The sequence below is a fragment of the Rhodamnia argentea genome, chromosome 5 (assembly GCF_020921035.1).
Source record: "Rhodamnia argentea isolate NSW1041297 chromosome 5, ASM2092103v1, whole genome shotgun sequence".
NCBI lineage: Eukaryota > Viridiplantae > Streptophyta > Magnoliopsida > Myrtales > Myrtaceae > Rhodamnia > Rhodamnia argentea.
In genome coordinates, this window is record NC_063154.1 from 23089805 (window position 1) to 23102395 (window position 12591).

The 12591-nt window shown below is 40.9% G+C and overlaps 1 protein-coding gene across 1 annotated transcript; it reads left to right on the forward strand.

The window, feature by feature from the left end:
* The first annotated feature begins 1093 nt into the window (after positions 1-1093).
* Positions 1094-3559, forward strand: LOC115731462. Its single transcript, XM_030662130.2, has one exon. The coding sequence runs from the start codon at positions 1094-1096 to the stop codon at positions 3557-3559; it is 2466 nt and encodes an 821-aa protein (XP_030517990.2).
* Positions 3560-12591: the final 9032 nt, after the last annotated feature.

The following is a 12591-nucleotide window of genomic DNA, read 5'->3' on the forward strand; positions in this document are numbered from 1 at the left end:
GAAAAAATAAATGGAGAGAGTCAAATTGAGAACTTAACACAGGACTTTGGCACTGATGAATGACGAAAGCATCATGCACGGCGCTATTACTTCTCATTCATGTGAAAATTGTTCTTACGTTTATGTACAATACCAAGCAATGTTGCGTAAACATCTGGCTTTCAGAGGATTCTATACGGTATAAATGGAGATAAATGATGAGTTGATGATCTCAGTGGCTTGTATCAGGTAATGAGATACAAATATAGGATTTATACACGTGTTTTGCTTTACATGGTATTAAGAACTTCTCGAGTTTCCATCTCATATTTTGCTGTTAGTTCACCCTGTTATTACTCGAGTATCTTGACTTCTAGAACTTAATTTCTGTATGCTCAAGGGTTCTTGGGGCAAGGTGGCAGAAGCAGCCCTAGGGGGAACCAGGTCGATTCAATTAAGTTCTTGACTTTTATCGAAAAGTACAATTTAGTAAAATGATACATTGAGGATTGCAATTTAAGAATGCCGTATAAGCACCTCTTGAATGATGTCCAGGCAATTTTAGGTACTGTTCAGGAGAAGATTTGGTTAAATCGGTTAAAAGGTTCGGGACTTGATTATATTTCATACATAAGATTTAGGACATCCTGTAGTTCGGCACATGATCTAGATTCTAGAATAGGAATTTCCTAATGTATTTCAATCTCCATCAAAGGTGCACATTTGAATCACTCAATAAAAGCCAAAACCTCTATGATAATCGGTGATATCATTTGCACTCATTTGAAGTCTCGTACAATTAATTACCTTGGTCATTAGTAAATATTCACCTACGCATAAACACATAAAATAGAGCAAATAAACAAAAAAAAAATTATCATTCTGTGAGATGAAAAGAAGAAAGAAATAGAGTTGCGTTTTTGCATTTGTAATTTTCCCTTGCGCCCTTTCCTCTTTTACGTAGCCGGCCCAAAGACTCGCTCTTTCCCGGGTTTTTTGTCCTGCATTTCTTCAGACTCCTAGACTACAATGGCGTCTTCACTCTCAATGCGTCCCTCAGTTTCGCCATTTCTCTAGCCGCTACCCATTCCATCATTCCATCCTCTGACAAACCATGGAACCCACATTGCCTCACAAACTCCTCCTTTTCATGCTCGTCGGCTCCCTCGCCATCACTGCATCCACCGCGAGAATCTACCCTGCGAACTTCGATGCCTATTACAGCAACCACTGTGGCCACGTGGTCCCTCAACAACCCTCGATCGCCTCCGAATTGGCGAGCTCCTACGACGAATTCCTCCAATTCCACGGTGGGTTCTTCTCGGTCAATGGCTGGAGGGCGGAGTCCGGCCATGATTTGCGGAGGACGGTGTTGTTCATTCCCATGATGATGTACAAGACCAAGGCGGAGGAGACGATCAATCTGCAAGGGAAACTGGAGTTCGTGGACCCCAATGTGAATGCGATCTTTGAGAATCCGAAGAACCGGAGATTGCGCGAATTTCATGTCCGCGGGCTAAGAGTCTTCGAGAGGCAGGATATGCTGAAGTTCTGGCTTGATGGGTACTGGTCTCAATCTTCAGGTAAGCTTTGCATGGTTGGATCTAGCGAGTTTTCTTCCAACCGTAGTTTTGATGCCGTTTTCAAGCTGAATTATCCACTGAAATCGAGTATTAACAGTACTTTTGTTAGTGGGGTCTTGGAGAGTTTGGGTGGTGGTGACGGTGCTGGTGGTGTAGATCATTTTGGGACTGTTTCTGTAATGGCTTTGACTAGTAAAAGCGTTGATTATGAGTATACTTTGATTGAGAAGGAGGGAGGGAACGGGCCTTTTGGTGAATTTGATGATGGTGGTGGAGATAATTTGTTTAGTGAGAAACTAGGGCGAGGCATGTGCTCAGCCTTGAACAGGAATTCTGCCTTTGACTTGGAATACAGGAGCGTTTGTGATGGTGGTAACTGCAATCCTCTTGGCACAGATGTCGGGTTTTTACCCAGGGCCATGTACTTCATGAAGATTCAATGCTCCGATCAGGGTCAGAAGCAATTGTTAATGAAGTTTCCAAATGTCACCAATGTCCATTCTAGCTCTTACGCTTTCAATCCTAGTATTACCCTAATCGGTGAAGGAGAATGGAATTCGAAGGCCAATAGGTGGTGTGCTGTTGCTTGTCGAATCTTGAACTTTTCGGTGTCTTTGACTGATGCTTTTGCGGGAGATTGCTCGATAAAGTTGTGCTGGAGATTCCCTGCCACTTTTTCTGTCATCAACAGGTATCCAATTGTAGGACAGATGTGGAGCAATAGGCCTGCAAAGGATTTCGGTTATTTTGATAAGATCAAATTCTGGGGTTACAATGACGTGTTACCAGGTGTCAAATACGAATATGAAGTAATGGGGGGTGTTAGGAAACCTTGTGAGATAAAGACTGGGAAGCATAAGGGAAAGAGATATCCAAATTCGTACTCATCGGATATGAAATTTGACATGTCAGTCAAGAATAAGAAGGGGCAGATGGCGCTTGGTTATTCTTCTCCACTATTTGTGGGTGATGAACGTTTCCTTTCACCCTTTCATCTTTACGAAGACAGTAATATGCCTAAAGCACATCCAACAGAGAATGCAGTTCAGTTAGACAGCAGCCACAGTCCCTTGCAGAACATCAGTTACACAATCCGCTTCACCCCTCCAGTTACTTTTGAGCTAGGTGGTGGAAGTCTTCCATCCAAAGCAGTTGATATTTTTGCAGAAGGAACATATAATAGAGAAACTGGTCTTTTGTGCATGATGGGCTGTCGCTACGTCGCACAAAGTGAGGCGGAAGTGTATAGAAATGGCTCTATGGATTGTGAGATTCGGATCAACATCCAGTTCCATCCATTGACTGGGAAAGCAATGGAGAAAATCAAGGGGACTATCGAAAGCACTCGAGTGAGATCAGATCCTCTATACTTTGATACACTAGAGCTGGTTTCAAGTACAATATATGTTGAACAAGCCAATGAGTCCATTTGGAGGATGGACTTGGAGATCATGATGGTTCTTATTTCTAATACTCTCGCGTGTGTTCTTGTGGGCTTACAGCTTTTCCATGTGAAAATGCAACCAGAGGTGCTTCCTTTCATTTCCATCACATTGCTGGCTGTTCTTACTCTGGGACATATGATTCCTCTCCTGTTAAACTTTGAAGCACTCGTAACAAACCATAATAGGCAGAGCGTTTTTCTCGGGAGTGATGGATGGCTTGAAGTCAATGAAGTAATTGTAAGGGTGGTTACTATGGTAGCTTTCCTTTTGGAGCTTTATCTTCTCCACATGACTTGGTCCGCAAGACATGGTGGTGACAACCCAAAGGGCTTGTGGGTGTCTGAGAAAAAGGTCATTTCTGTACCTCTGCTGATGTATATCGCCGGTGGGTTGATAGCTTGGTTCTTTCACCAATGGAGAAATTCTCGCAGAAGTTCTTTTCCAAGGCAAGGCCGTCTCGGTTATATGGTGATTGAGAGTGAGCTTGAGAGTGAGCTTGAGACGTATCAGCAAGTTTCTTTTTGGGGGACCTTAAATCTTACGCGGGCTTAATCCTGGACAGTTTTCTATTTCCCCAGCTCCTATTCAACTTATTTTTCGACCCGTCTGTGGAAGCATTATCTCGTTCTTATTATATTGGGACCACCATAGTCCGTTTAGTCCCCCATGCTTATGATCTTTACAGGGCTCACAGTTCTGCCTGGAACCTTGATATGTCGTATATATATGCAAACCATGGAATGGATTTTTATTCCACTGCTTGGGACATTATCATTCCTTTCGGTGGTTTGGTGTTTGCTGTTTTCATCTACCTACAGCAGCGATTTGGAGGCCGGTGTATTCTTCCCAAGAGGTTTAGAGGGACTCCTGCATATGGGAAAGTGCCCACAGTAGGCACTATTGAGTTATGACCTGAAGAATTACATTGATACAACTTACAGTTTTCACTGATATGAGAAGTTTTCCTTATTTTTCCCCTTCATCCTTGCCGGTCTAATGAGATAAATCTAAACCTGTCTTGTTTCATTTGATCTGCTCTCAAATTAGTCGCATTGCTATATACAATGCCCTAGTGCTAATATCTGTCTGGTCCTCTCTTACGGTGAAGCCTTATGTCGAGCAAAACGATTGATCCGCAAAGGAAGTTTGTATGGTTAGCCGTCATGAGTAACCTTGATGCAGGTCCTCACGCTTGTGTAGCAGAGACAAAACCATCGGTAGAATGATGATGAAGCTTCTCCTAAAAGAGGATGACCAATTTGTTTTGTTGATCGCGTGCTTCCGATGAATTGTTTCATCTCTAAGAGCTCGTTTTAACCTCTTCAAGTCAACATCACGGTAGCGGATGCAGTGGTTAGGCGATTCAGCCTTCCGTCCTTCAAATCGAGAGGTTGCGAGTGACCCCGCTGCTGCAAAATTCTTGAAACCCCCTCAAGGCTCCTGGGGCGGTGTGACTCTACGGCCAATTGCTAACTAAAATAATCAGACGGTACAAAAAATGGCTAAGAGAGATTTTTTATTACGATCACTAATTAATGTTTTCAGCGACATTTGTTGTCTAATGTTTCTGTTCCTAACGAATTAAGTTATACAGTAGGACTTTGTCGGGAACGCCTCTTTTGATTGATAATAGGTCAGGGTCACCGATTGTTTTCGCCACCATTGAACTCGGTGAAGGCTCAGCAAGAGGATTGGTAAGCATCTAACTTCATCAAGAACTCAATTATTTATTAAAAGATCAGGTAACAACAACGCCGTCCAGTTGATAAGGACTCATTCTAGCGGAAGCCTAATCAGTAATATTGTGAAATCACAGCAAAAAGCATGATATGCACGAATGAAGTAGGGAATGACTTGAAACATTAGCCCTGTTTGGTTCAGCATTTGACTAAGGGATTTTGAGAAAATGCAAATATCTTTGGGTTAAAGGCCTTTTCCAAAATGCAAGTAGTGTTTGGTAAAATGTATTTTAAAAACATATTTGGAAAGCAATTTTGACGTAAATGTTGTTTGGTGAAAACTAAACTTTGTAAAGTATTTTTACTTTTTGAAAAAAAAGCAGCGGTTGGCGGTTGATGGTTGGCAACCAACGGCGGCTACGGGCGGGTGGCGGACGGTGGTGGGTGGGTGGCGGCGGCGGGCGACAACTAACAACGGCCACGTGCGGGCAGGTGGCGGGCGGGTAAAGGATGGCGGCAAGTGAATGTGACAAAATTAAAATAAAAAAAATTAGTTATATTTCACAAAAATACCTCTAGGAGGTATTTTGGGCCAAAGGAGAGAATGTAAGAGTTTTTTTTTTTTTATGTGGGTTTACATTAATTAAAATTTATATTTACCATCTTAGGGATTGGTCTAATAATGTAAGATTTAAAAACCTTTATTGGTTTAATATGGGTTGGCTAGTACATGCCAAGTTTGGGCCCAACATGTGATGGGAGGAGCTGTGGCCGAGAGACTCTATAAATAGCGCTCAAGTCCCTCCTCTATCCTCCAATGTACAAATGAACTCACATCAAGGAAGAACACACATGTTCGTGAGTGGTGCTCTCATTGGTGAGCGTTTTGGAATTGGAATAGAGGGGAAGCATTTGGGTCTGCGAATCATCGCTGTTTCCATATCAAGTTCAATCGATTCTAAGCAAGGTGCACGCCGTTTATATCTTCTATTATGTTGTGTTTTTAATTTCGATTACGGCGATTTTGGGCGTGCCACATTCATGGCGTTACCTCTCCATCTAGAGAAGCAGATAAATCTCCAGGCGAGTGTCCCAAATCGACATCCGCGATGCGCAACGACCAATCCCCACTGTCTTCATTCTGAAATTCTCTATTTGGTCGAAAGATACAAGACTGAAAGTATGGGCATATTTCTCTTTTGAACGGATAAGTTCCGCAAGCAGAAGGAAATGGAGACATGTCCATCACGAATGTCCTCTGAATGGGAAGTAATTTCCCGCATTTCAATGGGAAACAGTGCCCAAGAGTGGTCGGAATGTCTAAATGATTAAGGAAGCAAGGACCAAGGATTAGCCGATCCGGATACACTTTCAGCCGGCTCAAAAAATCGAAACAGCAATTATTAGAACACTGGTCTCGCTTTAGGTCATCAAAGTTGGCTATAAGTTCTGCGGAAGGAGCTTTGGAAGGAATTTCTAAAGAACTTGGGGCCATCCAATCGGGAAATCTAAAGAAGTAATATGAAGGTTTAGGGTTTAGGAACACGAGGAAGAAGAAGCAAAAGGTTTGATTTTTATTCCTCTTGAAGTCGAAACCCAAGAGACAGTGAACCAAGAAAACTACGATTTCAAAGACTTGATAATCGCGAGAAATCAATGATGTGGTAAGGCATTACAGGACTAGAGCATGATCGTCAAAGGACGAAAACAAAGCGTTCGAATCATTTCGATATGCAAGGCTTGTCGCGACCTTCAAAAAATAACGAGTTAATTTTCGGGCTAATGGATTATCAGGTTAATTAATTAACTAACCTAACTCGGACTCTCCCAAGTCCATACCAAATCGCAACTTAAGGTTCAAAATAATTAACATGCAACGTGTTTTGAATTTGGAGTCGCCACTAATCATTTTCGGTAGGTTGATTAGAAACCTAAATAAAGTAGCGGGAGAAAACTATCTTATTTCCGCGAACCGGAGATTTTGAATTCGGGGATTTGGTTACGTCGGATTTCTCTAACGCCCTTTCGGTACCATTTTCATGAAAAATATTTGATTTGGCAATTTTGATGGATTTTACTTGAAATTCAAAGATGCAATTTTTTGGTTTTTTATCTTCTTTTTTATGAGAATGTAAAACATTGAACTTTGTGCGATATACACCATGGATGATTTAGAAAGAAAGAAAACGCAGCCAAGCACGAGTATTTACAGAAATAAATTAACATGTAATAATGCTAAAATTTGGAACACGTGGCATGTCTAAAATAAACAAAAATTTGTTCAAACCAAACGATTACATTTTTGTAGATCGAGATGGAAAGGATTACCTTCTATTACACAAAATCTTACTCACATACACGTTATAGTTCCCTTCAAGATCTCGGAGCTGGAAGAACGCGGCTGTCGTCGAAAATGGCAAGCAATGGCGTTGTTGGGTTGCGAGGGGCGAAATATGTGTCGGGACTCGTCGAAGATGATGCTCGACTAAAACTCTTTTCTTCACTCTCGAATTTTCTCTTCTGATTTTTCTCAAGAACTCTCTTTTTCCTCTCTGAAAATTCCTCTCAAGAGCTCTCTCAAAACTCTCTCAATTCTCTTCCACTCCCCCCTTAAGAGCTCTCTACCTTCTCTATCACCAAAATTCTCCTCCTCAATTCTCAAGAACTCTCCCTCTTTTATAGCCAAATTTCTCCACCCTTTATTCTTCATCTTCATTTCTTCACCTTCCATTTTCATCTTCCCTTCTTCATCTTCATTTCTTCACCTTCCATTTTTATCTTCCCTTCTTCATCTTCATTTCTTCACCTTCCATTTTCATCTTCCCTTCATCACCTTCCCTTCATCACCTTCCCTTCTTCATCTTCCCTTCTTCATCTTCTTTTGGTATTTGCAATACAGTCCCTGAAGTTCCAAGTATTTGCAATGCAGTCCCTGAAATTTTAAGTATTTGCAATACAGTCCCTGAAGTTTCAAATCTTCTCGGTGTATTTTTCCATCCCGTGCCTGGTCTAGACGCATGCTAAATTAAGTGTTCCGCTTGCCCAATTATATGCCAATGCAATGTACGCTAAAAATAAATATGTGAGATGATTTTTATTTAGAACTAAAATTAGCTCTAATTTTTATGCAAAAAATAGATTAGTCAAAATTTAGGCGTCAACAGCTGCCCCTCTTTGAGTGGAGGCTCGTAGAGGTTCCGCTCAAAGACAAAATTGAATCCTAAATTTTGACAGTGCAAATTATGGATGAACTTTTTGGCGGGAGTTTTAATCCCATTTTTTATGTAATGAAGTGATGCATGATATGCAAGACTATAAATAACATGTGTCATAATTTCCCTTTTTCATGTTAGAGAGACCTGCACATGGATCGCATACAAGAATACTTGTTTTACCAAATTTCTCGTAAGCTAATGGTTCTCTTAATTTCCAAGCTTCTTTTTGCGGATGTAAGGATTTTAAGGTATTTGACCTATCTATTATCGGAGACTTCTCCCTAATGCAAGACAGCGCAAGATATGTGTGTCGTTTGAGATCACAAGAGCTACGTCGTTGTGAGTCGAAAGAAGTGAAATCAAGTTCACAAGAGCTACGTCGTTGTGAGTTGATTAAATGTTGAAATCGCCAGTGCATATGTCTTCACGATTCGACAAAAGGGAACCAAAATCATAAGAGCTACGTCGTTATGATTTGGTTTGGATCAAAATCATGGGTGCTTATGTCTTCATGATTTGATAAATGAGCCGAAAATCATAAGAGCTATGTCATTATGAGCCGACTAAAGGTCAAAATCACCAGTGCATACGTCTTCGTGATCTCAAACCGAAATCATAAGAGCTACGTCGTTATGATTTGATGAGATGTCAAGATCGCCAGTGCATATGTCTTCACGTCCCGAGATTGAAACCATAAGAGCTACGTCGTTATGATTTGATAAGATGTCAAGATCGCCGGTGCATATATCTTCACGTCCCGAGATTGAAACCATAAGAGCTACGTCGTTATGATTTGATAAGATGTCAAGATCGCCAGTGCATATGTCTTCACGTCCTGAGAAAAGAGGCATATTGCCCGAATTGAACAATATTTGATAGGAGCACCATCGAATGGAATCGATAAGTACAAAAGGGGCATATTGCCTGAATTGAATCATAACAACTATCATCAGAAGAGTTGTTAATTTGAAAAGGGGTTCAGAAAACTTACCCGGGTTCTCCAAACGATTAATCAAGGAACGAAACAGATTGCTCGTATCGTACCTAGTAGGCTTTTGCCAGCAAAACTTGCTCATTCAATAATCCTTGGATGAATTTCGAGACCTTGGGAGGGAACTCGAACATCGGGAATGTATTACCTATCATAGAATGTCGGAGGTAACACACACAAACATATTCAACAATGAGTATAATGCAATCACTCATACTATGGTTCATGCATAACCATTCTGTCAAGTTTGCATTACCAATTTTGTCCAAGGAGGTTCTCACATTACGAATACCTTGAATGTGAGCTGAATGGGGGACTTCGGTCCAGAAAGGGCTTTCTCTCACTCTCGAGAAAAGCTATTTATCATGTCTGCAGGATTCAAGAGAAATCACTCAATCTTTCCATCATCACATTCGATAAGGATCCAAGTAATCTCGCAATTGATACGACCGAGCCGATCCGGAGGTCTTGATTAGGACCGTAATGAGAGCTAGGTCAAAGGTTTACAAAGGGGACTCTAGTTGAGTCAAGGTCTTTGAAATGAATTTCTTCATCATCCGGTCCAGATTTAGAAGTCAAGAGCCCCGCAAAAATGAGAAAGAAATAATCTTGCTCGAACTTCTTCGAGTGATGCTTAAAATCATTTAACTCTACGTTAACTCAAGTGCCTTAATCGGAAGAGACTTTGGAGGGTTATAACGTAGGCTAAGATTGGGGACCGAGGAACGAAAAGGCTCGTTTTGGCTCAGAAATTAAATGAGAAGGGGCTTAACGTTGGTGATCATCGCCGACTAGTCACCGATCTTGGTCTTCCGGAAATGTCTTCGGAAAGAATACCATCATTGAATGAGGGATGGTAGTTTTCTACTGAAAATTGCACTTTGCAAACCGATTTCTTGGGGAGTCTTCTTCACAACAAGTGTCTGTCAAGGATTTGCAAGAGACACAATGCAAACATGTACATGGAATTTACAACTTAACATGCAAAAATGTACATTCAAAATTCAGAAGTACTTTACAAATGAATGTGCATTGGCCTTACTTTTGGTAGGCACTTTGCTTTTCCTATGCTTGAAATTTTCATATGAGATCGGCCTTTGCTTTTCTTACTCCCGACTCTCATTTTTCTTTTTTTCTTCTTTTTTTTTCGAGAAGAGATTTCTTTTCCTTTTTCTTTGAGAGTTCTTCGACATCTCTTTATTTTTCTTTTTTTTTTTTTTTTTCGAGAGCGGGCCCTTCTCCTTTAAGCTGAGTTTGCCTCTCCTTTTTTTACAATCCCATGATTTTGAACCAGGAATTACAACAAACATAAACATTTACAAAGAAAAATTATGTAAACATAAAAAAATCTAGCATACAAGAAATGAGTCCATTCGAAAATTCTCTGTTGACCCGACCATCTCCAATTCTAATCCTTGGGAAAATGCTATCTTCGTCTTTGGAATGAGCAAATGATCACCAACGGGGGTTTAAGAAATGAATTTGCAGGTCCAAGTGGGCTATGCAAAGAATGAAGTGTATAGGATAGATAAATGAATGCTCTTCATCATCCTAAGGCACTTGAATTAAAATTCGAGTATAAATGCAAAGAAACACCCGAAGATTAATGTTAGTCCGAGCAAGAAAATTTCTAACCATTTACCTCGTGTTGCTGCTGGAATTAACTCGTCTGGACCCCGATGTGGGGTGGTTCTTGATAGGGGTAAAGAAATGAAATCACCGCTCAAAAGGGGTAATCAATGGATCACCCGTAGTGTTTGGGATAAAGAACTGAATGCCTCTGTCATTTCGGCTATCGTACCTTTTGCGAGAAAACCTTTTACCTTGTGAAATGCGGAACTTAGCCACCGTTCAACTCTCATGAAAAAAATGGGACGTGTTTGGGAAAGGATTGCCTTTTCATCATCTTTCGTGTACTTATGTAGTTTTTATTAAAGTTGGAAATAAAAAAAAAGACTATGAAATTCCATCATCTCGCCTTGCCCCACTCCATACATTCGATGTATCTTATGTAGTTCATGTTCCTTATTCAAAGTTGGTAAATTAAACATGAGGAACAGTCATGCACAAACTATGCAATGTATGAGTGTTTTTGAGCATATAAAATGCAGCAACTTTTTATCTTGGTGGACAGAATTCGCAAGCACATAAGAAACTTCTTAGGGGCGTGGATTGGGAGTTACCCCTGCTCATGCAAATGAGTTGCAAAACTTCATTATCTGGTTCGAGACATGAGATTGTCAAAGGCTCCATAATTTCTTATTTCATTAATTTTTCAGGGAGAATGGATACTTCCCTATCCGGAAAGGCGGTGACCCTCGTAAAAATCAAAAGGGAAAGCATCAATGTACGTTCTCATGTTCTAAACGAGTTGAAACGATACCGCTTTACCCTTGTACGAATTTCTTGTGAACTTTGAATTGAAAGGATCAATTCATCTTGATCGGATTGTATGTCCGGGATGTTATTTCTCCGGTTTTGTAACCATCTGGGCTGAGCTTCAATTGGCATTGAACTGCGAAGCAAAAAAATTTGGAGTCGACGTAAACCTCAATCTGAGACCGAACGGCATCATCCGGGAATTCTCCATGCCTTGTTTTTGCTATCATGTCATCAACGTAAACCTCAATCTCATTATGCATCATGTCGTGGAAAAGGGCAACCATGGCTCGTTGGTAAGTAGCTCCAGCATTTCTGAGACCGAAGGCATCACCCGGTAATGAAACATTCCCCATGGTGTGGTGAAAGTGGTTTTCAACTTGTCATTGACATTCATCGGGATCTGATTGTACTCGGAGAAACCATCCATGAATGAAAACAATTCAAACCCCGCATGATCGTCAACGAGCATGTCAATATGTGGGAGGGGAAAATCATCTTTAGGACTGGCCTTATTCAAATCTCAGTAATCGACACGGACTCGAATACGTCCATCCTTCTTCATGATCGGGACTATATTGGCAACCCAATCGGAATATTCTGTAGTCTCAAGGAATCTGACGTCATGCGGCTTCATGACTTCCTCTTTGATCTTCCGGACCAATTCTGGTCCGGCCCTCCTTGACTTTTGCACTGCTGGCTTAGCCGAAGGATCGATCGGCAAACAATATTCGACAATAGAACGGTCAAGACCGGGCATATCCGCATAGGACCAGGCGAAAATGTCCTGGTAATCCTTCGGGAGCTTAATCAAGCGCTTAGTCATCTCTTTGGACAGGTTTGCCCCGATCTTAACTTCTTTAGGGTTTTTCGCATCGCCTAGGTTGACCGAGATAGTTTGTTCACCTGTCAAGGGCTTGATCTCCTCATGTCGTTCGAAATCCCGACGAATTTCCTCATAACTGGATTTGGACTCATCTAGGTCGTATACTTCTAAATCCACTAGGTTTCCCTCCTCATGTTTCCCCCTAAAACATAAAGTAACAAAATCAAAAAAACAAACAAGGTTTAATTGCGGTGTGATTTTTTTTTTTTTTTTGGAACTTTATTTATTTATTTTTTGTTTTTTTTTTTTCAAAACCGTGGGACATGAATTCTTGAAGAAGCCCAACCCTCGGTTCTTACCATGATGACAAACTTGTTGGTCGTTGGTTATCGTCATCGGGTTGGTTTGGGATACTTCAACAAGATTCGAAAAATGGTGCAATTTTATTGATATGAAATTACATCTTCTAGGAAAGAAAATCCAAGAGTGCAAGA